The sequence below is a fragment of the Opisthocomus hoazin genome, chromosome 11 (genome assembly GCF_030867145.1).
Source record: "Opisthocomus hoazin isolate bOpiHoa1 chromosome 11, bOpiHoa1.hap1, whole genome shotgun sequence".
NCBI lineage: Eukaryota > Metazoa > Chordata > Aves > Opisthocomiformes > Opisthocomidae > Opisthocomus > Opisthocomus hoazin.
This window is the reverse complement of record NC_134424.1, coordinates 19,596,347-19,623,948: the sequence shown is the minus strand read 5'-3', so window position 1 is coordinate 19,623,948 and position 27,602 is coordinate 19,596,347. Positions and strand designations below refer to the sequence as shown.

General features: G+C 62.0%; 1 protein-coding gene across 5 annotated transcripts; it reads left to right on the top strand.

Annotated features, from left to right (window-relative positions):
* The first annotated feature begins 1,704 nt into the window (after window positions 1-1,704).
* On the top strand, window positions 1,705-27,414 carry LOC104334117 (semaphorin-3D-like). Of its 5 annotated transcripts, none has more exons than XM_075433126.1 (19): window positions 1,705-1,823; window positions 2,119-2,762; window positions 14,988-15,175; window positions 20,143-20,303; window positions 21,047-21,109; window positions 21,363-21,482; window positions 21,801-21,903; window positions 22,345-22,473; window positions 22,783-22,928; window positions 23,168-23,282; window positions 23,448-23,517; window positions 23,896-24,040; window positions 24,121-24,343; window positions 24,464-24,552; window positions 25,004-25,045; window positions 25,329-25,486; window positions 25,714-25,778; window positions 26,022-26,149; window positions 26,236-27,414. In XM_075433126.1, the coding sequence occupies exons 3-19, from the start codon at window positions 15,052-15,054 to the stop codon at window positions 26,650-26,652; spliced, it is 2,298 nt and encodes a 765-aa protein (XP_075289241.1). In that variant the 5' UTR covers window positions 1,705-1,823; window positions 2,119-2,762; window positions 14,988-15,051; the 3' UTR covers window positions 26,653-27,414. The 5 variants fall into 5 exon arrangements, with proteins under 5 accessions (XP_075289241.1, XP_075289237.1, XP_075289239.1 ...); XM_075433122.1 differs by having other exon boundaries at window positions 25,275-25,486; XM_075433124.1 differs by lacking the exon at window positions 2,119-2,762 and having other exon boundaries at window positions 25,275-25,486.
* Window positions 27,415-27,602: the final 188 nt, after the last annotated feature.

Below are 27,602 nucleotides of genomic sequence, written 5' to 3'. Positions count from 1 at the left end.
CAAGTCACGCCCCCACTGTAGGTTACACATCCCTGTATTTATCCATATGCATTCAAGAAAGACCATTCTAGCCTTTGTTCCTTGCACTGGGGACATTATGGTTTCAAACGCCAACAAGAATAATGCCTGTGAAACTGCAGTTTGAGAGACTTCCATCCAGTAGCACAAGGATTCAAAGGGAGATGAATGACAGTATAGTAAGTCACATAATGACCGGAACAGCTAAGATAAGCACAGACACAAGCCCTTGTCCAAATTCTAAATGGATTTTTTTTTGCCAGCACATTTTGAAGGGGATATGATTTGGCCAAGCCGCTGCTGGGGCTTGTGTGGGGAGGGCATTGACTGGGACAAGGTGGCACCAGGCTGACCCACAGCACCAGCCCTCACCATGGGTGCTGGCCCAGGGGACTCACACCATGGGGAATAAACCTCCCCGACAGCGATGGGCATCCAAAAGGACACACACCTCCCACACTGACCTCCAGCGCTCACACTGCCTCGCGTGCTCAGAGCCCTGCTGCTGCGGCGTGTCCCTCCGAGCACTCCAGACCCCCCAGCCATGACGCTGCCCACTCACTCGTGCTGCTCCAGCAGCCACGTCTGCTGCAGGCAGCTCCCTGCCCGGCACGCCCTGCCCTCCTCCCTCAGGGGCTGCGCATGCTGCTGGAGGGAAAGCAAGGTGTCCTGGCTGCTCCCAGCAGAGGAAAAAGGCAGCAGCAGTTGATACAACAAGGGGTAATGGGTTTAAACTAAAAGAGGGTGGATTCAGAATAGATACAAGGAAGAAATTCTTCACTGTGAGGGTGGTGAGGCCCTGGCACAGGTTGCCCGGAGAGGTGGGTCAATGCCCCATCCCTGGAAGTCTTCAAGGCCGGGTTGGACGGGGCTCTGAGCAACCAGATCCAGTTGAAAGTGCCCCTGCTTGTGGACTAGATGGCCTTTAAAGGTCCCTTCCAACACGAACTATTCTACGATTCTATAGCATTTCCAGTTGCGGAGGGGAGACCTGCAGCTTGCCATGATTGTGCTGGCACATGCCCAGCACCTGCTGCTTGCGCTGGGGCGCACAGGGCCGGCCCCGGCCCCGGGAGGCTGAAGCGGATCAGCAACACAAAGACCAACCCAGCGGCACGCAGCGCTGCCACAAGCTCGTCTCATCCCCTCCAGGAGCACGGTTCTGCTCCGCGCAGGGCTTGCTCAGCCCGTTTGCAGCCGGGGGGAGGCCAGTCCCACCCCACTGTTAAAGCACACCTCGCTTCCCTGCGGAGCACTCGGGTGTGCTGCAAGGAAGCTGGGGAAGGACAGAGCCCCCCGTCGCACACGATGGGAGGATGGGCTGGCCCAGAAACAGCTGAACAGCTTGGAGCTCACCTGCTGGAGTCACCTCTGGTCATCACCTTACAAACCCCACTGCTGCAGGCAACCCTGGTGAGCCGCTCCTGTGCTGCAGCACGCCCATCTGCCTACATACTACACGACCTCACATCATGTCACACCGGGCTTGATCCAGAGGGAAGGAGAGGGTCAGTCTGAGGAGCTGGAGTGCCTGCGTTGGGCTGGTTTGGATTCCCGTCAAGGGGAGCAGCAGGAGCAGGGTCACCCTGGTGCAGCAATGCCCAGGATGGCAGTGACAGCCCCTGCCAACAAGCTGGTGACAAAGCTGCCTGTACCATCGGTCCGAGGTCCATCTGGGAGATGGGGCTGCCTGCACCAGTCTGAAGTTCATCCAGGAGAGCAGCCAGGATCTGCAGCACAGCTTGGGAGAGTGCTCACAACCCAGACTGGGGCTTAAATAGAGCCCCCAGCCCACTGGGCAGCAGGTGGGTGGGTGAGTGGGTGGGGTGGGGGCCCAGATGAGGCCATTTAGTGCTCCCAGGGCCTCGACACCGTCCTTGGCCCCGCTGGGAACTTGGGCAGCTCGCTTGAGCCCTTCCCCTTGCTGGGGCACAGGAGAGGGGCCCAGCAGCTCTCCGGCCGTAGGGTGGTTGGGCAGCAAGTCCCTTTTCTTCAGAGCCCTGCTGGGGTGTGTCTGCTCCAGTGTATTAATTTGCACTGCTGAAACCGATCTCCCGCCTTTCCCCACTTTACTGCGCTTTGGATTGTGTCCTGGAGCAGTTCTGGAGAGCTCCGGCTCGGGAGAGCGTCAGCTGGATTCCTTTCGGATGGAACCAAACCAGATGTGCTCCAGGAACGCGCCCCGTGCTCCCCAGCCCCTGGTGGGTGTTCAGGCTGCGGCATCAGCCTAGAGCTCGTCTGGAGTTCAAAAAAACGTCTTGTAAATGTGTAGTAATTGGGTCCTTGGATGTCCGGGTCCGCTCCACCGCGCTGAGCCGCTGCCGGAGCCCAAACCCTCCCCGATTTCCCTCCCCACAGCATTTCCTGCCTTGAGTCGGCATCACCCCGTCCGCCCCGCTGCCTTTCGGTTTCCCAGCTCCCGGGAAATAACAGGAGCGATGGGCCCGAGAGGCTGCGTTACTGTGTGTCCCCCCCCCCCCCCCGTAGGTGTCCCTGGAGCTGGAGGGGTGGAATCTCGCCGGGAAAAGCCGGCCGCTCTCCCCGGCTTCGCGCAAGCCCCCGGCCCGTGTGTCGCTAGATGGCGGCGGCTGCCCGCGGCTGCGGGCCCGGCAGCGACCGGGGGCTGCCCCGGAGCCCCCCCTTCCCCTCCCCTCACCCCAACCCTCCCGGCTCCTCCCCGCCGGCTCCCGGCACCGGGGTCTGCCGGGGGCTGCGGGCCGGAGGCTGCGGGCGGCTCCGGGCGGGTGAGTACCCGGGCGCTGCGCGGCAGCGGTCCCGCGTGGGGATGGCGGCAGGGGTCCTGCGAGGGGATGTCAGTAGTGATCCCGCGTGGGGATGTCGGCCGGGATCCCGCGTGGGGCTGTCGGCAGGGGTCCTGCGAGGGGATGTTGTCAGCAGGGATCCTGCGTGGCGATGTCGGTAGTGGTCCCGCGTGGGGATGACGGCAGCGATCCCATGTGGGGACGTCTGTTCACAGACATTAACTCGGGGTCCGAGAGGTTTGGGTGGCTGCAGTAAAGCTGGCTGTCCCCAGGGCGGGTTTTTCTGGGGGTCCTCGACTTCGATGTGCTGCTTTGCTGCTGAGGCTGAACAGTCCCATGTTGGACCGACTGCCACTAACCGCCCAGCCCGTGCTGGGGACTTGGCCGCTGCTCAGAGTTTCCCCCACCGCCTGAAAAAAAATCAATTATTTGCCTGGAAGGAGTTCTGACCGCCTTGGTCTGAGGAGAAAAACTACCTTCCCTGGCCCGTGCGGGAACGGTCCCCTGCTCGGGCTCCGTGAAAGCTATCGGGTCAGAGAAGCTGTGCTGCTTCAACCTCCCGCTCTGCAATGCCTCCACTGTTGGAAACCTCGGGACGTACAACATAGCCAGCGGAAAAGAAACAGAGCCTGAGAAATGCCGGGTGCTCTCCGGAGGAGCCATGTAACCAGTAACCCTGCTGCTCGGAAGCGTTGCAGAGCCTGGGTAGGGATGGCCGCGGGTCGGGAGCCTTACGCGCCTCGGGCGTTGTGAAAGCGACGGGTGGATGTTTCGGCGCGGCGGGGTTGTGATATGCAGGGCGAGGGTGGGAGGGAGAAGGCTAAATGTTTGTTTGTGTCTAGAAACAAATAACAAAGCACTTGACGAAGTTCAGCTAAGACAAAGAGGGTTATTTCTTCCTATCCTTGAAATAAGACCGCCTCTGGTGTGAATTATGGCTGCTGGAAGCGTGGGGCAGCCCTACACGGCAGCCGGGCAGCCTGGCCGAGGGATGCTCTCCCCACTGGAGATCGTCAGGAGGCACCTAGCAGGCAGGGTGTAGCTGGGCTTCGGTAAGCCCCAAGCCTCAGCTTGCTGCCGTGGCTGCGTTCAGTTAAGCAGTTTATTGCCCATAAGGAACCACTGCATTAAACGGGCTGCTGAGCATGGCTGTGAAATTCCTGCTAAGCTGGAAACCAGGATTTTTTGGATGCAGCCTTGTGCCAAGGGAAGGGGAAAGTGCTCTGGGAGACTCGGTCGCAGTTACAGCTACCCCGCACACATGCCGGCCACGCGACCCGCGCGCAAGCCACGGGGAGCATTCTCTTTGCCAAGTGGAGCGTGTCCCAGCATTCCGCCGGCCAGTCCTCGCACAGCCTTCAAAGGGAGGGGGGTTTGGCAGCCCCGATGGGTCGCTGGCTTGATGTGATGGGTTGCCATGACATATAGATTTCTCCCGCAGAGTTAAGGGTATTGAAAACGACGGAGACACAAACACCCTTGTGATTTATGAGCTGGGGATGGGGAAGTCAATTTAAAAACCAGGATGGAGATATCAGCTCTATAAGAAATATGGGAAGAATTCATCCCTAATCTAATCTCGCCGAATTCCACAAGGATGCAAGACAGGGTTCGTTTGCTCCGGTTCCTTAGGTTGAGATTTAAACAGGAAACCCCCCAGGGATGTGAGTTCTCCCAAATACCAATGTGCTTGCGCGTGGGGGCCGGAGAGGGGGTGCCATGGCCTGAGCCATCTCAGATTGCGAGATAAGAGGCGATGCCGGGCTGCGGGGCTGCCAAGCAGCGCTGAGCTCAAGCAGAGGGAGCGGGAGCCAAGCCTGGGGTCCTCGGCAGGACTCGCTGCTGATGATGCTCTCTGCCAAACCGAGCCCTTGAGCCAAGCAGGGCTGGCAGACGTTCTCACCGGCAAGGGTTTCTGGCTGCCTTGCTCTCTGCCATGCTCCTGTGACACCCTCTCAGGGGCTGTTTACAACAAGGATGAAGATTTATTGTAAACCTTGGCTCCTGGACTCATGGAGCTGCCTCTTCCGCCAAGTTTGGTCTATCCCCACTCCAGCTGGGATTACAGCGAGAGGCGTCTTCGGGAGCTCGGGGTAATTAGGTCTTTACAGGCACTCGCTCATGCTGTAACAAAGCTGGTGTTGAAAGAAAAGACACAGAGGTCAGCTGAGAAACCCCCTGGCCTTGGGGGCAGCTGGCAATGGGTTTGGATGGGGAACGGGGAGACATTCGTGGCTTCACCTGCGCTCTTGGAGGACCCCTCCTCTGCTCGGGGTGGGAAGGAGCTCCTGCAGAGGATGAGCTGCACCGGGAAAGGGGGTGAAAACAGCTTTACCTGTTCTGGACTGGGTCTCCAGCTTTGGTCCTTTCTGATCCCTGTGAGCCAGCCATCGCCTCCCCACCTAATTGTCACTTTTCCCCTGCTCACAGGAGCTGGCTGTACCTTCTCTGGCGCTTTTTGCCCAGAGAAGCTGAAGCACTGAGTGGCAATATTGGACCTTTCTAGAATGGATCCAGAGGAGGCCACAAAAATGATCAGAGGTCTGGAACACCTCTCCTAGGAGGAAGGGCTGAGAGAGCTGGGACTGTTCAGCCTAGAGAAGAGAAGGCTCCGGGGAGACCTTATTGTGGCCTTCCAGTGCCTAAAGGGCCTACGAGAGAGCTGGAGAGGGGCTTGTGACAAGGGAACATAGGGATAGGACATAGGGTGATGGCTTCAGGCTGAAAGAGGGGAGATTTAGATTAGGTACAAAGAAGAAATTCTTTCCTCTGAACGTGGTGAGGCACTGGCCCAGGCTGCCCAGAGGAGCTGTGGCTGCCCCCTCCCTGGCAGTGTTCAAGGCCAGGCTGGATGGGGCTCTGAGCACCCTGGGCTGGTGGAAGGTGTCCCTGCCCATGGCAGGGTGCTTGGACCCAGGTGATCTATAAGGTCCCTTCCAGCCCAAACTATTCTGTGATTCTATGGAAAAGGTCTGTGTAAGGTTGCAGAGCTGGGCTCGCTGTGCAGGGGACCGAGTCATTCTGCCTCCCTAGAGACTGGATTGTCCCAAATCACAGCTATAAAAGTCCATTGTCTACTTGTAGCTAGATGTCAAGGAGTGGCCGTGATTTCGTGGTACCTGGGAGGGAGTGCTCCATAATCCTGGCGGAGAGAAGCCCTTTATTATTCCCTGGTGTGGGCACTGTAGGATACTCGGGCTCTGCCACCACGCTCGGCGACCCCACGTACCCCCCGATCCCCCCCCCCGGCTCCGCAGTGCCTGCAGGCACGCCACGTGTGCGCTCCGGGCTGGCACAACCCGGCGGGATGGCACGGCACGGCACGGAGCGCAATTGTTGCGAACGTCACCCCCAGTTGACTTGGAGCCTGCCCAGGCTGTGGTTTCCCTGAAACAAAGCCGCTCGCAAGCCCACGGCCGCGGGGGGCCATTGTTCTTGTCTCGCGCGCTGGCGGGCTGCCATTTATTGTGCGCAGGAACTGCGCCGCTTCTCCCACCGTCGAGTTCGGGTTTACTTCCCTGCTTTCCAGGAGGAGACCACTGATGTCAGCTAACTTGGCCAGAGCACTTTGCAGAGGGGGAAAAAAAAAAAAAAAGGCTTTCGCTTTCAGGCTGTCCATTGTCCACGGGGAGAAGAACTGGTCTTCCCACGGTGCGAGATCCCACGCAGGCGGGTGGTGACAGCTCTGCCACTGAGCACTGCTGCATGCTTGCTTGTGCATGGGCAGTGGGGAAGCCAGGCTCAGCGCTGAGCTTTCTCCAAGCTCTGGTCTGTGCTGCAGGAGGATGATCTGCTCTCTGGAGGAAGGTGGGATGGCTGGGGTCGATCCCTGCCCTGCTAGGGCTGGGTGGCTTTGTCCTGGGAGCAGCGCCTCGGTCATGGTACACGGCGGTGGTGGCTGGCCAGCTGGGGATACTGGCACAGGGAGCCGTGCTGGGAGGAGGTGCCGCCACTGGTGACCATCTGCTGGGTTGGGTTGTCCCTGTTTTGACCAGGCAGTTAAAAGATGGCAGCGAGGGAGCTGTCTGCCTTGGAGCATGCTGCTGCCAGCAGTCGCCCTGGTTCCTCTCGCATCAAATCTCTGGCAGCCGACCGGCGACTGACCTGCCCCAACCCCTACCAGATGTGCCGTCATCTTCAGCTCAGCCTGGGGCTGACCTGGAGTCTCCTGGGGAAGAATGAATGAGCAGCCAGCTGGGGTGAACGACCTGCCGACCATCTGCAGTGTCTCTGCCGGGTGCCGATTCTAGGAAATACCCTGTGCTGCGGCTGCAGCCTCGCTCTGGACAACCCCATTTGCCGCAGCAGAGCTGCTGGGGTGGGGGCTGGGAGGTCGCCCAGCCACTTGGGAGCTCAGCCCAGGCAAAGACGTGTCCCCTGGCTCCCCGAGCAGCGTGCCAGAGTGAAGGTGAGGAGGCTGCCGGAGCGTGGTGCTCTGCAGGGGTCCAAGGCTTCCAAGCCAGAGAGCTTACCCGGCAATCCAGGCTGTAATTACCGAGGAGCCCAGCCAAGAGACTCTGAGAAGAAGCAGATAACAGTGCAGGCACCCTCCAGCCTCATTAAAATACTTTCTCTGGCAAAGCCCCCCATGCCTGCCCAGCCTGTTCCAATTAGTGCAGCGGGCCGGGAAGGGCAGAGAGCAGGGCTCCCCTTGATGAAAGGAAAACACTGCAGAGCTTTCAAGTGTCGGGGGAGGCTGGCGGCCCCGGCTGGGACAGTGAGAGGCCCTGGGAGCGTGGCCGGCAGCCGTGTCGGTTGGCGATGCTGGAGCCGATGAGCTGGGTGACTGAGCAGTGGAGCAGGTGCTTCGCAGCCAGCTCCCGCCAGGAACGGCCCTGGGTTTGTAGCTGGGGAAACGTGGTGAAGCCGACAGCTCTGGGAGAGGTGCTGAGCATCCATGCCCAGTAGGTCTGGAGATGGGAAGCAATAATCCCACTGTGAATGAGGGAAATGTGCTTTACAAATCGTGCAGATTTGTTGCAAAAAGCCTCAGCAGCTTCAGGTGGCAATAGGAGCTGGCTTGGCAGTGCTGGAGAAGAGTGCAGCGTGCCTGTCCAGGAGGCAGAGATGCTCCTCTGCTCCCCAGGGCTGGTTCTCTCACGGGATAGCTCTGGGGATGGAGCTGTCTCCAGCCCTCGGCTCTCCGCTGGGACACTCCAGAGAAGCGCCCTAGGATGTTGGTACATGCCCACCAGGACCCTGATCAAGCCCACCACCTCTTTTCCAGGGGCCACCGAAGGTCCAGCAGCTCGTGACACTTGGTGGTGGCTGAGCTTGCACAGGTTCAAGCTGGCGACCAGGAGCTGGCAAGCTCTGTACGAAAATCCTGGGGGTCACCCAGCCCCTCTCCCTAGCAGAGGCTTTTTGGCCAGCTTGGGGCAAGAAGCAGCAGCAAACCTCTCCCTGGCTAGAGCCCATGCTGACTCCTGGCCTCGGAGCCCCTGTCAGATTTTAGCATGTGTGTGATTCAGCCAGACACGGCCAGGAAAGTCTGAAGCCCAGAAAACGGCTCCTGCCGAGGGCTGGCTGGAATGTCGGGCCATGTGGCGGACAGGTGACAAGGGTGGGTTTCAGCCGGCGGGCAGCAGCGTGGTATAAATGGCTCCGAGGAATGCGGCGCTGCCCCTGGGGACTCCCGAGGCTTCGGGGGGCTGGCCTGGCAGCGCAGCGGGCAGCACAGAGCCTCGGCGCTACCTTATTTGGGTACTTCTGCTCTACTGCAACATCAGAGCGTGACAAGCCCCTTCCCAAACCTGAAAGAATTTTAAACTTAGTTGCTTTAGGAGACAGGTTGGGAGTTTGACATGCCAAGTCAATTTGAAGTTTAATATGCCAAGTTAATCTGGAATTTAATATGCCAAGACAATCCTGGCTGGGCTGAGGTGAGCTGTAGGGCTGCTACCCAGCGTGAGACACCCTTGCTCTGCACTTGTCCCACCTCCCTGGCCCTCTGCGTTGTCTGGGGAGGAGACCAGCCCTCTTCCTCCAAACTTTCCTCTGTGCTGCTGCCAGCTGGCATCCTGGCACGGCTTGCGCCCTCCGGGAGCCCTGGCCTGGGCAGCATCCCGCAGCCGCGCGCTGGGGCTTGGCAGCAGGACCTTAGCACTGCCCTGTGCTGGGGATGCAGGCACACAGCCATGAGCTGAGCCGGGGAAAGGCAGCGCGGGTATGGCAAGGAGAGTCAGAGCACGCTCCGGGCCCCAAGAAGTCCCCGCCTGCCTGGGTTTTCCCCGAGGTGTATTTGCCCAGACTCAGCAGCCTGGTGGCCCTGGAAGCTGCCTGTACTCTGGCAGCTTTTTAGGTGAGAGGAGACTTGCAAAGTGCAATTGCACTGCGTCTCCCTCCGGCTTTCTCTGCACATTGGGCTTGCTGTGACCCTGGTGCTGGATGCCCTTGGGGTGAACGAGAGGCAGGAACAGTGGAGATGACTCGAGTGGCACGGCCTGGCTCAAGCAGCACGTTCAGGAACACCAAAAAGCCCCGTGGGAACTGCTGGCTGAAATCACGGCCATTCCAACCCATCACCATGCCCATCGCTGTGCAGTCAGACAAGCCCGGCTGCTGGGCCACCTTCCCAGCCCGCCACCCGAGAGCCAAGCCAGAGCAGGCTTCAAGTCTCTCAGTAGCAAGGGAAAGGTAGGGGCTGAGCCAGCGGCCTCGGGAGAAAGGGATTAGCGGGACGTTAAGTGAAGCCAGCTCCTTATCCCTTCATAAACAGTTATTAATATCCTGGAGAGCCTTGGGCTTGGTAATTCCCTATTTGCTTTCAAAGGATGTGGTCCTAGCTGGAGCATGCCTTAAGCTGCTGAAACTTCACACTGTTAGAGGAGATGCTGTATTTGCCCCACCAAATATAAAGGTTTATTCACCCCCACCAGCTAAAGATAAGGATCCCAGCCGGCTCCCACCTAGCAAGGCCCCAGGCAGACAGAACCCGCAGTCTGCAGGGAAGGGCAGGGACAGCTGGGCTCTGCCGGGGGCCAGGGCAGCGCTGATGGATGCGTTCGCAGCCTGGGATGGACACTGCTTTGTCCATGCAGCAGGGGAGGAGGAAAACCAGCTGCAGAGCCTAAGAACCAGCACAGCTGGCGTGCGCTGAATGTGACATGCCAGGTCTCAGGGACCAGGAGCGTTTGCACATCAGGACACATAAGAACTATAAGGAGAAAATAGTGCTCACGCTCTGAAGTGTCACCACAGGCAGTGAAGCCCCCCTGAAACCACCCAGAGGTGATACCACACAGCTGTTCCTGCCCCATCACTGTTATCACCCAGTACCGGACAGCGAGGACCCCCGTGCCTGGCAGGGGTGCCGTGCCGACGGGCCGTGGCGTGCCAGCAGCAGCTGGGACTCATTCCTCCTCGCTCGCAGCGCTGGGCACGCTGCGGCAGCGATGGTTGGCAAGAAAGGGTGGTCTGGGGCTAATTGCGATCATGGGCTTTAATCTCAGGAGGTGGGAGCATGGGAGGCTGTCAGGAGATGTCCCGGCTGGAAGGGAGCCTGCCAGCCAGCCTTGCTGTGTGACAGCAGAGAAATGCAGGCGAAGCTTGAGCAACCCCAGCCTTCTGCTGCTGTTCAACAATTCCTCCATTCAAACCCTCCAAAATCTGCTCCTCTTGATCTCTGGGGCTCTGCGTGGGCGTGTGTGACCTCTGTTGCCGAGGGATTCACTGAAACCTGCCATTTCTCAGGGCACACTGTGACACTCCAGTGCCACTTCACCTCTGGCTTTTGTGGTCCCAACTCTGGTGTCACGCTGCAGGAGCACCCCGTGCCTCTGTGCCCCAAAGAGCTCAGCAATGGCAGGCTTCTCCAGCGTCAGTCCTGCCGCAGCCAGGCAGCTCGGGGGGAGGCAGCTTGGGTGCCGGGGGCCCACCCCGGTGGCTTTGTCCTCCCAGCTGGAGCAGGACGACAGCTGCCTCTCGCGGCAGCTGCTGGGGCATCCATCATCCTGCACGGGATGGAGGGAGCAACCGATGCCCTGGGCTGAGCAGGGAGGGTTCCTGTGCCTGCGTGGGCAGGGAGCGGACAGGCAGTGCGTTAGGGAGAGGGGCAGCCATGGGCAGGGGCGCACACCAAGGCGCACGCCCAACAGCTCCAGCCGGGCACGCTCCCCGCACGCGTGGCCCCGCAGTCGCGTGGCGCAGACCGACGCGCACAGCCAGCGTGCCGAGGATGGGCCCGCGGGCTGAGCTGTGGGGAGGCGAGGGAGCGCAGGAGACTCCCTGATGGTGGGGCCCGGCTGTCCTGTCTGCTGGACCTCCTCGCCTGGCTTTGCCCCCCAGTTTCTTTGCCGAGATGAGACGCCTTTCCCCCAGCTCCCGAAAGTGGGAGAGCAGCACCTGCCCTCCCAGGCAGCGAGGGGACCACCCGCACCCAGGGCTTCTGCAGGGGAGGCAGGAGCATGGGGCTGGGGTCCGGGAGCTGGGGCTTGGCTGCTGGGGAGCCTCGGCCAGCACCAGCCCCAGGGAGGGGGGGGTCTCAGTTCCCCAAGTCTCTCAGTGCTGGCACCGGGGTGCAGCCCCTCTCCCCTCCCCAGCTCCTCTCCCTTGAGGTGCCCCAGCTGCTGGGGGCCAGCACCTCACCCCCTGCCCACAGCCCAGTCAGCCCTGCGGTGTAACTGAAGAAGGCACCGGGCCGTGGACGGCGTGTGGGGATTAGCTGGGACACAATCGGGGCCTGTGGAAGTGGTGGAGCACATGGCGGGCTGCGCCGGGCTGGGAGGCAGCGCGGGGGCTGCTGTCAGTGCCGCAGGAACGCGGAGCAGCTCGAGTTCAGCGTGCTCGTCCCCCTTCGGAGATAATGCATATCCTGATAAATCCACAGCCGGGGCCCTGCTGCCTCTGAAATTTGGGCTGTTTTTGCACTATTCGTGGCATCGCAGCAAATAGGCGTTGTCAGGAGGAAATTGGTGCTTTCACGGGTAAGCAATTCCCTCCCATACCCGCACAGCTTAAACAGGAGGGATTTGTCTTTTCCCTGTGCTGCTCAGTCTCTGATAAGACCTTCCAGGGACTTTGTCTCCACGGGAAAAATTCAGTGCCATGAAACGGTGATTCTAGATGACAGCCCAGAGCCTCGTACCTGCTGGACTTCTGCAGGTCCCCAGGGGAAGGGGAGGGAGGGGAGGGCACCGGGTAACTGCTGGCACCGGGGCATAGCTGGATTGCTGCTGGCACAAAGTCAGCCCACACTGCCTACACCAAGGCATTGCTGGCGACTGCCAGCCCCCCGAAACAGGGCTGCAATCCCACACGTGTGAAACCCCTCCTGCCTTAACCCCCAGCCATCCCCTCGCCCGGCAGCCTGCCCTCATCAGCGCTTCCTTCCCCAAACTGAGATCGAAACAGTCGCAGCTCCCGACAGTTGATTATTTAAAGCTGTCGGGAGTGTTTAATTTAACCCTGGATTCATCATCCGCAGCTTGTTTCCATCCACTAGACACCCGCGCTCCCCCTCGCAGTGTAAACTCTGCCTCTGGCGGGCTCTTCCCCTCCGGGCAGACTCGGGCAGAGGTTTGCAGGCAGGGGCCGTGGCCCTGCCGTGTTTACCTCGACGTCCCCGCTCCGACCGGCACAGCGAAGGGATGTCCCCGCGCCCGGGGCTGCGGGCACAGTGGGTCCGGGAGCTGCTGCTGGGATTTTAGCTGTGCGTCTGGAGGCGGACGTGCCGAGTCCCTCGCCGCTGCCTGGGCACGATGGCGGGGAGCCCCAAAGGCTTGGTGAACAAATGGCGTACAGGGGAAGCCTCTCCTCCTGGCCGTGGTCCTCTGACGGGTTTTTCTTTCCTCATCTACTGCAAGCCCCTCTAGTGAGATCCTCACCCTTCCTGACCCTGCAACCAGCTCTGCCAGGGCTCTGGGTTCCTCCTGTGTGTGGCTGCGGCTCCTGCCTCCATCAAACCTGCCTTTGGCATCACCGGGGCGAGGAGAAAAAGTGCTGGTACAGCCGAGCCGTACATGGGAGCGTGCATGCCCACCCCACCACCCCGGCCTCGGCTGTGGGCATGCAAAGCATCCCTACAGCTCTCCCCGTGCCATGCGTGAGCGTGTCCCAGAGGCAGGAGCCGTGCCCTGCCTGCCATCCACAGAATCCCGACCCACCCCGGCGTGGAGCTCCGGGTCACGAAAGGTTCCCCTCCAGGGCTGGCTTAGCCCGAACCTAAGCCTAGCACAGGCCTTGCTCCATTTATAGAAAACTGCAATTAGAGGCCAGCATTTTCCCGAGTCCTCCAGCAACCGAATGCACTTTGGCAAAGAAAAAAATTCCCTGTTAAATCCCAAGCATGTCCTTGCGATGAACCCCGGGACAGCAGTGCTCACTCGGGGCGTGCAGAACGCTCTGGGAGACTCTGCTGCAGACGGCTGAGTGCGGGGAAGAGCTAAGGTTGCTGGAGCATCCCTGGCACAGGAAAGCCGCTCGTCGTCTCTGCCTGCTGGGAAGGGGTTTGTGGGAGAAGCAGGGTCAGCGCTCTCTGTTAGCGGGTCCCCAGTGTGGCTGATGGGTTCCTACCTGGGAAACCCACCTCTCCACGGTCAACGGGTCAAGCAACGAGCAAGTTAAACCTAGCTAAAGCCATCATGTCTGTGGGTTTCTTTCCTAGGAGGCGGTTAGCCTGTCAAAAAGTGCCCAGGACCAGGATAGATGGGTTGAGAAAGCCCCAAAGCAGAGAGAGACAGAAACCAGCACAGCCTCCACCCCGAGGTCGCATCCTGGTCCTGGGTTGGTGCCAGGTCTCCTGGGACAGGGCAAGGCTCCGGAGCTGGCCAGAGCAAGAGCCAAGGCAGCAGCGAGGGCAGGGAGCGGGCAGGAGAGCTGTGCCGAGGGGCTGCACCCCAGCCCGGCCGTGGGCTGCTGCCAGCTCCCTGCCTGCTGGGAGGGAGAGAAACCCCAACTCCGCAAGCCCGAAACCACTTCCCGAAGCAGAGCCGAGTGCTCCTTCTTATGGAAAGCAGAGGCCAAGGCAGTCAGAAAGGCTCGGCTACACCATCCCTCCTACACAGCCCTTCGCTGGGCGGCAGAGATCCCTGCGCCTGGTGCCAAGAGCCTCTGGCCAGGAAAGAGCCAAAAGGCTCATTTTAAATCTTTCAACCAAGGGACTGGCAGAACTTCACATGCAGCAAGCGGGGGAGTCAGTCAAAGCTGCCATTTAGGGACTGGGACATCTGTGAGCAGGGAAAAAGCATCTAAATTGCCTGAATTAATTGGTGAGAGCTGCCAGGCCAGCCCCGCTCCCCGCGGAGGTGTGGGAGCTGGCGGTCAGGGCTGTGAAACCCTGTGCCCCTCCGAGGGGGGGTAAATGGAAGCAAGTCCCTCCAGCCTGCAGCGCCCGCAGCCAGAGGATGCTGGCGGCCTCGGAGAGGTCTGCGGTGACCCGGCAGTTCGCAGAGCTACCGGCCAGAGCCGTGTGTCGTGTACACACACAGCCGCAGCTGATGCCGAAGGGATCACAAACGTGGGCTGTATGGACAGCACTCCAAAATATGAATTCTCCCTGGAGTAAGAGGGACAAGATTTAACCCTGAGCTAAGATGAACATTAGGGGTCCTTCACCAGGCTCTGGCCAGGCATTGGGTTCTGAGCAGATATTTAGCAAAGCACGCCCAAGCTCTGAGAGCATGTTGGAGGGTGTACTTACTCCCCAAGCACTCCTCGTCTCTTACCTCATGTCAGTCTCTTCCAGGATGCTCATATCCAAGTGCTCTTGAGTACCACATGCTATGGGCGTGCCGGCATCGTGCCGCACACCTCCCCTAGGCAGGCTGCAATCGCTGGTCTGCTGAAGTCCCTGCTGAGTGACAGGGGCTGGAGCTCCCGAGTGTCTCCCAGCCACAGCCCAGCACGCCGAGCTCGTGGTGGCCCTGACTGCCTCCTCCCTGCAGCAGGCTGCCCAGCAGCCCCAGCTGGTTTCGGGTGTGCGGGGGGCTGGCCACTTGCTCTTGGTGGCTCCTCTCCGACGGGTCTCTCCTGGCATCTCCTTTGTAGGTGACCCTGCTTCGGCAGGGGGGTTGGACTAGATGACCCACAGAGGTCCCTTCCAACCCCTACTATTCTGTGATTCTGTGATTCTGTGATTCTGTGATCTCCTCGGGGATGGGCTGGCCCACCGAGCTGTCACTTGACGTCCCTCAAGCACCCTTTACAGCCAGGACCCGGCAGGACAGGAGTCCCGACCCACGCACAGCCTTCCCCCTTCTCTGCTTGCAGCTGGTGGCGGTGACTCAGCGCTGGACCATGGTGCTGTGAGGGTGAGCTGCTGCCAAGCGCCAGGATGCAAAGTGCCCCCGGCCGCAGGCTGCCCCTTGCCGCGCTCCTCCTCGGCCTCCTCCTGCAGCAGCCAGGCAGCAGCAAGGCATGGAAGCAGCATGCCCCACGCCTTCGCCTCGCCTACAAGGGTAAGGACACCCAGGTGGGCTTCCCAGGGGTCTGTGCCTTGCTTGGAAGGGCTGGGAGAGCATCCTGCGGGCGGGGAGCAAAGGGGCAGCCGGGGCTGGGGGGAGGCAGGCAGCAGCCGCGCAGTTATGGCTGCAACCTCTCCACACGCTGAGCCCTTGGGGTGTTTCATGGCCACAGCCCCTGAGGATGCTGCACTGGTGCTGCTGGCATCAGAGCAGGGCGCTGAGCGGCGAACACCTTGCCCTGGTCCAGCACAATGCTGGGACCAGCAGGGATGGCTCTGCTCAGACTCACTCTGGGCATCTCCTGGCGTGTCCTGGGCTGCAGCTGAGCTGGGTAGCCCCAGGTTGTCATGCTCACACTGCAACGGGGACACTGAGCCCCAGGCACTGCTGCTGGCCCCTTCCTCTGCCTCTCACCAGCACAGTCCTGCCCCAGTCAGCCCTTCTGCCCTTATCCCTCCTTTTCTGCTGTGCTGAGGCTGATCCATTGGACAGATCTTATCCCTGCTGCACTTCACCCTTCCCCCGTGCGTCTGTCTTCTCTGTTTAGATTATGAGCTCTTCAGAGGAGGCACAGTTTGCTCTTTTTGTGTTTGATGCAAAGGGGGGCCTCTCCCTTGTCATCTGAAGATGCAACAGGAGCAGGCTGACAGGTAGCACAGTACACAGCCTGGCAGGGAAGTACGGATGGGGAGAGTCTCTAGTGAAAGGCTCTCTGCAGGGGAATGACCCGAGCGGTTAGAGCAGAGCCCTGCTAGCCCGGCACCCGGTCACCCTGCCATGGACCTACAGCAAGGACTTGGCCAAGTCACCTGCATTCAGCTTCTCCTATGTGAAAAAGAGCAAGTTGCTCTGGCAGGCAGACAGCTCAGCACATCCCTGGTGCTGCCCTGGACGCGGCAGTCGGCAGGGCTCAACCAGCCCTACTCCACACCTCTGAGGCAGCAGTGTGGCTTGCCCATCGGCATCGCGCTCAAAGGTCTGGGGCCATCCTCCTGGCCTGCTCCATCACCCTGAGAAGCTGCTCCCTGAGCAGTGGTCACTGGTGGTGTGGAAGATGCCCCTGGCTGGTGGCTGGAGAGGGCTGGACCTCCCAGGGATGCAGGATATCCCTGTGGGGAGATGGTCCCCACTGATACCCCGGCGCGGAAACATGGTGCAGAGCCTGCCTTTCCTTGGAGCCAGAGGAGACAAAGCAGGGCTGCTGGGGCAGCAGCAGCGCAGAGGGACTGCAGACTTCAAAGCCCCTCAGTGTGCTGGGGTCAGACATGCCCAGAGCCCTCAAGTCTTGGGCAGAGGCAGGAGAGGAAGCTCCCAGCATCAGGAGGGCTCAAGGACAATGTGAACAATGGCAGGGGATGTGACTCACAGACAGCAGGTTCAAGGACACAATGCCTTGAGAAGTTTAGGTTTAAAAACCCCAAGAAAAAAAATAATACAAGGAGGCCTTTGAGCATCTGTCTACAGGATAAGCCTTGCCCTCAGATCCCAGCGTGGAGGAGGCAGGCAGAGCCCTTCGGGGCAGGGGGAGAAGATGCAAGCAGGCTTGCGAGGAGGAAATGACAGCACCGAAGGCTGGGAGAGAAAAGGAAGGATGGGGCACAGGGCACGGGGCCAGGAACAACAGCAGCGGCTCCCACCCTGCCGCGGAGGCGAGGAGGAGGTTTATAATAGCACGCCGGCGATCGCGGCCGCGCGAGAGGCAGCCTCTGGGTAAGCTGGGTCAGGCTGGGTCAGCCCTGACGCTGCCCGGAGCTGAGCCTCTCTGTTTTCTGCGGCCATGCAGCAGTGCAGCTGTGCAGTGAAACCACAGCACGCCTCCCGGCTCCGCTTACTGTAATAATCCGGCGCAGGCACAGCTAGGAGCTGGCAAATGGGTCTGCTGCCAGCCTTGGCTCTGCAGCCAGCCCAGCCGGGCATGACCCAGAAGCCATCACCGTGCAGCAAGCGCTCAGGAGCGTGAGAGGCTGATGGGTCTCTGGCTATCGGCACCAAAAGCTGCGCTGGCACGTCCCTTCTCAGCCGACGGCAGTGAGGGGCTGGAGCCCGATTTAGTGGCAACCTTCCCCTGGGCTGCAGGGATCTCCTCTGTGGTCTGATCTGTCTGGTGGCTGGGGGAAGGGGAGAGGACAGCCCCCCGGCACAGCCGGGCTCTGACCCCAGGAAGCCCAGGGTCGCCCTGCACCGAGGACGCTGTGGCTGAGGGGCAGGCGGAGATGATGGATGGGACAAGGCGGTTACAGTGGTCCCGACAATGAAGAAAAACACCGTGGCCTTGGGAGATAATGAACACAAAGGAGAGGATGTTCCTCTGGGCTCACCCATCGGTTCAGCCACAGCGCAGCTGCTGCGGAGCACGCCTGGTTCCCTGCCTCGAGGGTCGGGGCTTGGAGCAAACACCCTGTGTGTATAGCTGGACTGGGAGCAAGAAGAGGCTGGTTTGTGCGCAGCAGCTTCCCGCGTACAGGGTCTGCATCCACCACACTCGACATACGCTTGGTGAGGGAGCAGAACCATACCAAAGAGCCAGGCTCGAGCCCTCCTGGTCATTGACGCTGCCAGAGGTCTCACTGTGCAAGTGTAGGGCAGGGAGTCCTACTCTCAGCAGTAGGGAGGGCTCCTCCATCGTCCTGCCTGACCTTGTCCTTGGACGGGGCCAGGACAGGTCAGAGGGGGGACCAGCGGGTGACATCCCCTGGGACCAGCCTTGCCCCACTCCGCTCAATGACACCCACCCACCTGACGAACCTTCGACCTTCCCTCCCACCCCGACCTGACTCCCCAGTGCCCTGCTGACATTTCCTCCTGGATCCGGCAGGTCCTGGGAGTGTTGGCAGACACAGGAGGGTTGGCAACACACAGCAGCCCTCTGGTGACCCAGTGGTGACAATGGCCCGCAGGCAGGGACAGGAATTCGGCTGTTAATCCCATTCAGCTGGTGGGAAATGTCTTGGAAATCGGCCTCCCCATAGCCGTGGCATCCAGAGGACGCCCCATGCGAGCTCGAGGGACAGGGGAGAGTGAAGTGGGGCTGTGCACAGTTTTTGTGGGAGCAGGAGGAAGGCCGGGAGCTCCTCGACACAGCTGGGAGCGGCTCCTGGGAGAAGGGGATATGTGTCCCGCGGTAGCTCTGACACCACAGGAAGGGGAGAAGGAAACGCTAGCTGGGAGCCAGCCTGGCTGCGGCGGCGTGGATCCGGGCAGCGATCCCTGCCTCCTGCCTGGGGCCCAGCAGGTCCTTCCCCCGCGGGGACGAGCAGACGTCAGTGCCATTTCCAGCTCGCAGGCACTGGCGACGCTTCCCCCCTGCCCTGGAAACGGGGTGGAAGGAAGAGAGACGCAACCTCCCGGGGCAGCCGGTCCCCTTTGAGAGGAGCCGTGCCCGTCCCCACGTACGCCCCACCTGCGCTCCCATCCACCCGGCTCCCCGTGACAGCTTCCCTCCCTCCGTTCCTGGCACACTCCTTCCCTCCACAGGATTTTCGTGATGTCCCAGCCTGGGTCTTAAAGGTCACCTCGGGTTTCCAGTCGCGCTCCTGTCCCCATCCAGCAGCAGCCCGTCCCCGTCTCTCCGTCCCACGGCTCCTTTCCACACACTGCAACAAAGCGGAGAGCCCTGCTCTCATAGCCACCCTGCACCCTCTCCCAAGCCAGATCCCGCCACCTTGGAAAAGAGATGTGTTAGAATTTCTGGCAGCCCTCAGGCCCGTCTCGGTGCTGGTGTCTCCTGCCTTGATCCCCGGGATCAGGCGCTCGCTGGGGCGGCAGCTGCTGCGATCCCGTGTCCGGCGCAGCAGCCGCCCCGGCCGCGCTGGGGGATGCTCGCCCCGGCAGCCAGCCCCAGAACCTGGCGCTGCACGTCACGGACCGGTGCGGGCCCCGGAGATGCTGTTTCAGGAGCAGTCAGCCAAGACACAAGAGCGTATTGTCCCTCTCGCACACCCACACACCCGCAACTGTGCCGGAGGGGCCATGCCAGCCGCCCCCAGGCTGCCGCACAGGAGGAGCGACAGCCTGAGAGCAAAGCCTTCCCCGCTGCCCTGTCCCTGCTCCTCCTGGACCGCGCCGGGTCCATGGCTCATTTTCCTCCTGGGCAAGGCGGCTTTTCCCTCCAGCAGTGCCAAAGGGGTGCTCTTAAGAGCCCTTTTCCTGAGCTGGTCTAAGGCTGGGTTTAGGCTGTGCCTCAGGACGTAGCGGGGGAAACGCGGGGTGGCAGCTGCGGGGTCAGAGTGGCACCCAGGACGCAGCTGGGGACTTCCCTGACAAGCTCCTTGGGCCAGGGACCGGCCGTCCATCTGTCTGTCTGTGCGTCCCAGGGCACTCAGCCGCCTGCCCATCCCTGTGCCTGGGGTGAAGCCCAGCAGCCAGCAGCCACTTCACAGCCGAAAGGGCTTGGGGACGGGCGGCGGCGAGCGGCGTCCAGGCTGGGCTGTGGCAGCTGTGTTTCTGTACAGCCTTCCCTTGGGAAGATGCTTCGTCCCACCAAATAGCCAAAACCTTTTTCATGTAAAATCTTTCAGTCTGAAGCCCAGGAGAAGGTGGGAGCTACAGCAAGCGAGTCTCCTGTGTTCTCAGCCCTCTCTCCATGGTTTCGGGGTGCAGAGGCTTGCAGGCTCCAAGAGCTCCTCGGAAAGGCAAAGGCTGGAAGTTGAGCAACCTGGGCTCCTTGGCCCGCACCGCTCTCCTGCCTCGCGCCCTGCAAACCAGCCCAGGGCAAGGTCAGGGCAGTTTTGCCCTTTGTAGGGGTGTCTCACTGCTTTTTCCTCATGGGAGGAGGCTTCATGATGAGCTTTGGGGCATCAAGGGTGCTGTTTTTCTGCGAAGGCAGTGGCAGGAAAGTTGTGTTCCCATGGGGCAGGGGTGGGTAGCCAGAGCTGACCCGGAGAGGGGGAGCACAGGGCTGCTGGCTGCTTGCTGTGTCGCTCACAGATGGGTTTCTTTTTCTCCTACCTTGTGCTCCTCAGATCTGCTGAAATCCAACAGCTCTCGCCTGTTGCTGGCCTCAGGGGAAGGGCTGGATTTCCAAGCCCTCTTGGTGGATGAAGACAGGGCCTGGCTGATGGTGGGAGCGAAAAACCACATCTTCCTGCTCCACCTGGACCATCCCAGCAGAGAGCCCGAGAAGGTCAGCGCTGGGAGGAGGTTGTGAGCATGACCCTGGCCAGGCTGGCCCCTTCCTCCCTGGGAGATGCTCCTTGTTCCAGTGCCGAGGCGTGGAGGTGGATGTGCTCCGAGCCGGGCGGCTCTAACATCACCAGGGACACATTTACACCAGGATGTCTCAATCAGTGGGGCCAACCCATCCCTGGCGGTGTTGAGTCCCGCTGGGACCGGCCGAAGCCGGGGAGGGATGGGGCAGCTTGGCCAGGAGAGGAGACCCGGGTGGACCCCGGGTGCCGGTGGAAGGGCAGTGCCCGGAGCCCTGCTATCACACCCAGTCCCTGCTGCCGCTGCAAGAGCTACCACAACCGCAGCGGCGAGTCCACTAATGTCATCCCAAGACATCCTGCTGGCAGGGTGCGCAGCCCAAGCCCAGCGAAAGGGAAGCCCATTAAGGCGCTGCAGCCTGGCGTTCCCACGGGCCGGCATCCAGCAGAGCCTGCCCACCGGCTGGGCGTGCCGTGGCCCACCCAGGCTCTGTCCCCACGCCAGACCCACTCTGAGCCTATTTGGCCCGCTGCCTGCTGAGCTCGGCCGGGCCCTGCGGACCCCGGGGGGTGTCAGACCTGTGGCAGAGCAGCCCCGCGTCCTCACCGTGCGCCTGAGCCTGGCGGCAGCTTTTGGCTGAGCCCTTTCCCACCGGTGCCCGTGGGAGCCCAGGCAGTTGAAGCAAAGGAGGGTTGCATCGGTGGGGTCTCTGTGTTGCAGATTTTCTGGCCGGCGTCCAGGGAGCAGGTCGAGCATTGCCAGCTGGCGGGGAAGAACGTGGAGGTAAGCAGTGCTGGCAGCCCTAGCTCACAGCCTTCTGCGGTTTGCCACGGATATTAAACACCCACATCCCCCTGACAGGGAGCGTGGGGGTCTGCCTGAGGTGAGTGTTGAGCCAGCTGGGGTTAGGCTGAGCTTACTGGCTGCCAGGTCAGGATCTGGCCAGGCTCAGGCTCCCGGGTAGACACGCCACGGGGCTGGACACGAGCACCCAGAGCTGGGCTCAACCCACTAACAAACCTCTCCCCTCGAGCAGACCGAGTGTGCCAACTTCATCCGCCTCCTCCAGCCCTTCAACAGGAGCCACGTGTTCGCCTGCGGGACCGGCTCCTACCAGCCCGTCTGCGCCTTCATCCAGCTGGGAGCCAGGGGGAAGGTGAGGGACACCCTGGTCAGCCACCTCCCCACTGCAGAAGGTGGCAAGTGGGGAGAGGGTGCCCCGGAGATGGGGGACAGTGGCCAGCCAGCCTGGCATGGTCCCTGACACTTGCACAGCCTTGCTGCCCATGGCAAGAAGCAGCCCTGGCCAGTGCCAGGGTGACCCATGGGGATGGCACTTGGTCCTGGAAGTCTCCCGAGGGATCCGCTCATTGTAGAGCTGAGCACACCAACCTCCTTCCCACTCTGCTGCACATGCCCAGCCTGCTTCCAGCCTCCCCGCCCCGGGCTGACTTCTCCACTTTGGCTCTGGCAGGGTCCCGGGGCTCCCCTCATGCGGTTGGTGACGCACTCCTTGGAATCAGGGCGAGGACGATGCCCATACAGCCCCCACGAACCCTTCACGGGGCTCCTCGTCGGTAAGTGGGAGCGCTGGGAACGGTCCGTGCTGGGAGGCGCTGGCAGCGGTGCCCACGCCCTGCCCTGCTGCCTGTGGCTGCGGTCCTGGGCTGGTGCCCCAGCGGGTGCGAGGGAGAGGAGCCATCCCGCAGAGCCTGGTCCTGCCCTGGCTCACTCCGGCCTCGCGGGTCCTGCACAGAATCACGGACGCGGGGTGCAGAGCGAGCGGCTCGCGCATGGGGGTGTGCGGTGTCACCAGCCCGCCCGCCTCGTGCCGGCGCTGTGGAAGGGAGAGGAGGGTTGGGGGCTAGAAGCCGTGCTGGGTCACGGGTCTGGAGCAGGGTGCCAGCCAGGCTGTGCCCCCTCCACACTCCCCAAGACTCCAAGGACACAGGGGTGTCCTGCCAGGGGCCCTCCCACAGTGGGACCCAGCCCACCCACGGCCCACTCTGACCCTGCAGATGGGGAGCTCTATTCGGGCACCTCCAGTGACTTCATGGGCAGCAGCGCTGCCTTCTTCCGGACCTGGGTCCACGGGGCCGAGCAAAGCTACATCCGGACGGAGCAGAACCAGGACCACTGGCTACACGGTAGGAGCAGGGGGACCCATGGGACAGGGAGGAGGCTGGGGCCAGCACTGGGTCCAGAGCTCAGAGGTCTGGCCCCCTTCTCCTCTCCGGGGCGAAGCACTGAGGGATCCTCTGGCCAGACCCACGCACTAGCATGCACTCTGCAGCCCGAGCACCAGGAATGGGGCTCTGCCTCGCAGGTAGCAGGGTCTCCATGGGGCACCCTGCCTACTCTCAGCATCTCACTGTGCTCCCAAGGGCTTCCAAGGACAACACAACAGGGTCAGATCAGGGCACAGGGCCACACTGTGCTGCTCCTTTCCCCCGCAGAGCCCGCGTTTGTTGGCGCCTATGCCATCCCTGATACCTACAACCCACACGATGACAAGGTCTACATCTTCTTCCGTGAGACGGCCACGGAAGCGGGGCAGTGGGAGAGGCGGCACATCCATGCCAGGGTGGCCCGGGTCTGCAAGGTCAGTCACCAAAGGCCGGCCTGCTGTGCCCGGGTGTCCCACTGGGTGGGCTTTTACCTCCTCTGGGCCACAAGACCTCCCAAGCAGGGGCCAGCACAAGGCATGGGGTTATCAGCACAGCCCCCCTACAGAGCAGAGAGCTCAGGGCTGCGGGTGTTCCCCTGTGGGGACTGAGGAGCGCACGGCGGTGGGGGAGGCTCGGAGAGGCTGGGCTGAGCCCGGCTCTTGGTGCCCGGCAGAACGACGTCGGAGGGAAGCGCAGCCTCATCAACCGCTGGAGCACGTTCCTCAAGGCCCGCCTGGTGTGCTCCATCCCCGGGCCCCAGGGCACCGAGACCCACTTCGACCAGCTCGGTGAGCGCACAGCCTGCTCTACAGCCAGGAGCAACGCTGCTCCACCACGGCCGCTCCTGCCAGGACACCCCAGGGCGGTGGGCATGGCGTCGAGGACGCCTGCCTGCATCCTCTGGACCTGTGCTCCACCTCCAGGGCACTTCATCTCCACCCCTCTCTTTGCAGAGGATGTTTTCCTCCTGCGCACCCGGGACCCCCAGAACCCCCTCGTCTTTGGCCTCTTCACCATCTCCAGGTACGCGGGGGTCTGGCTGGGCCCTGCACGGGGCAGTCCGGACCCCCAGCTCCTCACCAGTGCTGCCCCATGGCAAGCCCTGAGGGGGAGAAGGGCAGGACCAGCACCCAGCTGGGAGAGGAAGGGCCACCGGCCATTCCACTGGTTCCTCTGCAGCTGGTTCACCAGCCCAGCTGCCAGACTCCCAGGTCTGGCATCGGCACAGCCAGCGGTCCCCCAGGCTGGACTGGCTGTGCCAAAGGGATTCCTGTCACCCCCAGGGTGCCGTGCGCGACTCTGGGGCTGGCAGGGGACAGTGTGGGCACAGGGGCATGGGTGTGCATGTGGCTGTCTCCCCTGGACCAGCGGGCACACTGACAGCACCACGTCCCCCCGCAGCGGTGTCTTCAGCGGCTCTGCCGTCTGCGTCTACTCCATGGCAGCCGTGAGAGCTGCCTTCAGCGGCCCCTTCGCTCACAAGGAGGGATTTGACTACCGCTGGGTGGAATACAAGGGCCGCATCCCCTATCCCCGTCCTGGCACGGTAAGGAGCTGGGGGGCAGGGGTGAGGGGAGCGGGGTGGGCTGGACTGGCTCTAACGTGGCCCCTCGTGCCGCCACGCAGTGCCCCAGCGAGACTTACGACCCCCTGCTGCAGTCCACCAAGGACTTCCCCGACGAGGTGATCAGCTTCATGCGCGCCCACCAGCTGATGTGGGAGCCCGTGTACCCGCAGGGCCGCCAGCCCGTCCTGGTGAGGGTCAACGTACCTTACCGGCTGCGGCGGCTGCTGGTGCACAGGCTGGAGACGGAGAGCCGGCACTACGACGTGCTCTTCCTCGGCACAGGTGGGAACGCACCCCAGCTCTGGGGACGCTGTCAGCGCACGGTTGCTTGCGTGGCACACCGCTCCCGCCAGCTCGGGTGGCTCCCAGCCCTGACAGCTCCTTCTCCCGCTGCGTTCACAGATGAAGGCAAAGTCCTGAAGGTGGGACTGGCCGGTGGGGCGAGCCGCGGCACCGAGGTGATCAGCCTGGAGGAGATCAGCGTCACTAAGGTACAGGAGGCCAGGCCAGGGCTGGACCAGGCGGCCTCCCCTCGCCCCGTGGCATCCTCCCTGCGAGATGCTGCAGCAAGTCACTGGCCTCTACAGGGGAGGGTCCCTGCCTCACTGCTGGTGCCCCCCATGGCTGTTAGCACGGAGGGCAGCCAGGGGGACCGGAGCCAAGCCATCTCCCAGCTCCCCGTCCAGTCTCCAGGGTGGATGTGGGAGGCACATCAGAGCCTGCACTAAGATGGGAGGGCTGAGCCCAGGTTCGAAGGCACGCTGCTGGGCAGGGCTGCTCTGTGCTGCTCACGCTGAGCAGGGCCAGCCCGGGCTGCTTGCATGGAGCGGGAGGAGCTGGGAGCAGGGACGTCGGCCAGGGCCACCCCAGGGTCCCAGTCCCACTGGCAGGCTGGGGCATCCAGCAGGGACCGACACTGCTGCACCTCTCCTTCCCCTCCAGATGCCTTCTCCCATCCTGGACATGAAGCTGTCACCGAAGCGGGTGAGTCCTCCCTCCTGCTCCTTCCTAAAGCAGCCAAGGGACAGGGCACAGAGGGCAGCTGGCTGCTGCCCCAGCCACACTGCCTGGGTCCCTTGGCCTCAGGGCTAGCACATTTAGGGAACGGGCTCCTGCCAGGGCAGCCTGGGGGGTGGCAGGCCCTGGCCCCCACTCCCCGTGTCTCCCAGTGCCCCCACTCAGCACAGGGCAGGGAGCTCAGTTCCCCGGCTAGCCCCGGTCTCCAGCCTGGGGGTACCGACTGTCGCCGCTCTGCCTGCCCGAGCAGCAGGAGCTGTTTGTGAGCAGCGCCCACGGGCTGCTCCAGCTCTCCCTGTACCGCTGCGAGCTCTACGGCAAAACCTGCACCGACTGCTGCCTGGCCAGGGACCCCTACTGCACCTGGGACGGGAGGACCTGCGCCCCTCACCTGCTCACTGAGAAGAGGTGAGCATCCACCCGGGCCAGCCCTGCCGTCCCCCTGCGAAGCGATGGCATTAGGAGCAGGGAAGGGCAAGCTGCCGGCCCTGGAGCTTTATCCATCAGCACAGACACCGCTGCCACCTTGCCTGACTATCCCCCAGCCCTCCTCTTCTTCCCTGGGTGCTCTGCCATGGAGGGGTCCCACAGCCCAGGGCGGGTGCCATCCCACAGCCCTGTCTGCTCTCCCACAGGCGTGCCCGCTGCCAGGACGTGCTGAAGTCTGACCCGCTCAGCCAGTGCCAGGACACTGCAGAGGGTGAGTGCCAGCCCCAGCCCCGTCAAGGAGCCCCAGTGCAGGCAGCCGGCTCTGCCCGGGGGCCAGCAATGCCGGAGAGGGCGGGCAGCATGGCGCTCTGAAACCAGTGCCCACCAGTTGTGCCAGCACCGTCCGCCACAGACCCCAAGCTGCACTCTGTGCACTGGATATTCCCTGCTGCCCTCCCATCATGCAGCTCCCATGCAGGTACTCACCCGTTCCCCTGCCCTGTCCCCCACGCAGGCACTGCTGCCGTGAAGCTGGTTTTTGGGGTGCAGAAGAACTCAACCTTCCTTGAGTGCCTGGCGCGCTCCCCTCAGACAACTGTGCGGTGGCTGGTGCGGCACGGCGAGGAGACTGGCCTGAGCGAGGTATGGGGCACAGGGCTGCAGGGATGAGGTGGAGGGGTGGCTTGGTCCCTGGGGACTGACCCCTTGGTGCTCTGCCTTCGCCCCAGGTCAGGAACAACGGCCGCTTCTTGGTGCTGGAGCAAGGGCTGCTGATCCGTCAGCTGGCGAGGGAGGACATGGGCACCTACGAGTGCCAGGCGGTGGAGCGCTCCTTCTCTCGGCCCCTCACCCAGTACAGCCTCCGCGTCATCCGGCACGAGGCCATGGAGGTGCCACCTTATAGCTGGAGCAAGGGGGCCGAGCCGGGAGGGACCCACCACAGCCCCCAGCCCCGGATTGACCTGAACCCAGGCTACAAGGGCTTCCCGCGGGCCCTGGGGGCGCCGGGCACCAGCCTGGATGCCTACTGCAACTCGCTGCGGCACCAGGAAAGGCAGCGGCAGAAAGCCTGGCACCAGAAGTGGCAGCACCTGTCCCCGGACAGCAAGAACGGCCGGGTGCGGAGGCACCCCCAGCCCCTCTGAGGAGTCAGAGGGAGCCAGGGCCGCCCGCAGCTCCCTTCCCGGTCTCTCCGGGGTCCTTCTTGCGTGCGGGTATCACCTCCGAGACATCTCTTGGCTTCCCGTGCAGAACATGCCTCGCTGTTACTACCTCAGACCCTGCCAGTCCCCGCTGCCTCTCCCTGTGCCCCACGGGGCACGCCGGGGCCCCGGCACACCGCCCACACCGGCCCTCTGAGACTCAAAGCTATTTACACCCTGCAAGAATATTTATTCTCCTTGTTTTCCCCTGGCTCTTAATAACGATCGTTATCAGCAGCAATAATAAGCACAGAGGACCGAGAAGGGAAACCGCCAGCTCTCACAACAGGTTCCCTAGCACCCAGCAGCACCCAGCCCACTGCGGACGCCTGCGTGCCTGGGGCCCCTGCACGCCGGCTCGCTCCCCTCCGGGGTACGGGCTCCCCGGCACAGCCCCAGCAGCGCGGTGTCCTGGCGAGGGGCTCGCCCGGGCAGCTGCGGAGCCCGAATGCCGCCAGAGGCAGCGGGGCACGGCTGCTTGCTGAGCCCCGGCTCCACCAACAGGGCACCTGGGGTTTGCAGAGATGCCCGTGCCCAGCCCGGCCCCAATCCACTCCAAACCACAGTGCTTTTTTAGATTTTGACATTCTTTTTACAAACAAACAAAAAAAAAGAGAAACTACAAGCAGTTATACCAACTTACAATTTATTATTTTTTTAAAAAATGACATGAAACACAAGTAAAAATAAATACATCATATAAACAACAAATTGTTCAAAGTCTCTGTTCTGGGAGATCAGGCGAGCACATCCCGTTCGACAGAGAGAAGAGGGAAGCACATGATCACGCGCGGGGCCAACCGACCGACCCACCCTTCTAGCGATACTCCTCTTTCCAACCACAAAAAGACAGGCCACAAACTAAGGCGGCAATATAAAAGAAAAGGGAACTT

Coding starts and splice junctions, on each gene's coding strand:
- LOC104334117 (XM_075433124.1), top strand. CDS start 15,052: ATGCAAAGTGCCCCCGGCCGCAGGCTGCCCCTTGCCGCGCTCCTCCTC. Junction 15,176..20,142: donor CCTTCGCCTCGCCTACAAGG/GTAAGGACACCC, acceptor TGTGCTCCTCAG/ATCTGCTGAAATCCAACAGC. Junction 23,283..23,447: donor GACCCACTTCGACCAGCTCG/GTGAGCGCACAG, acceptor CTCTCTTTGCAG/AGGATGTTTTCCTCCTGCGC.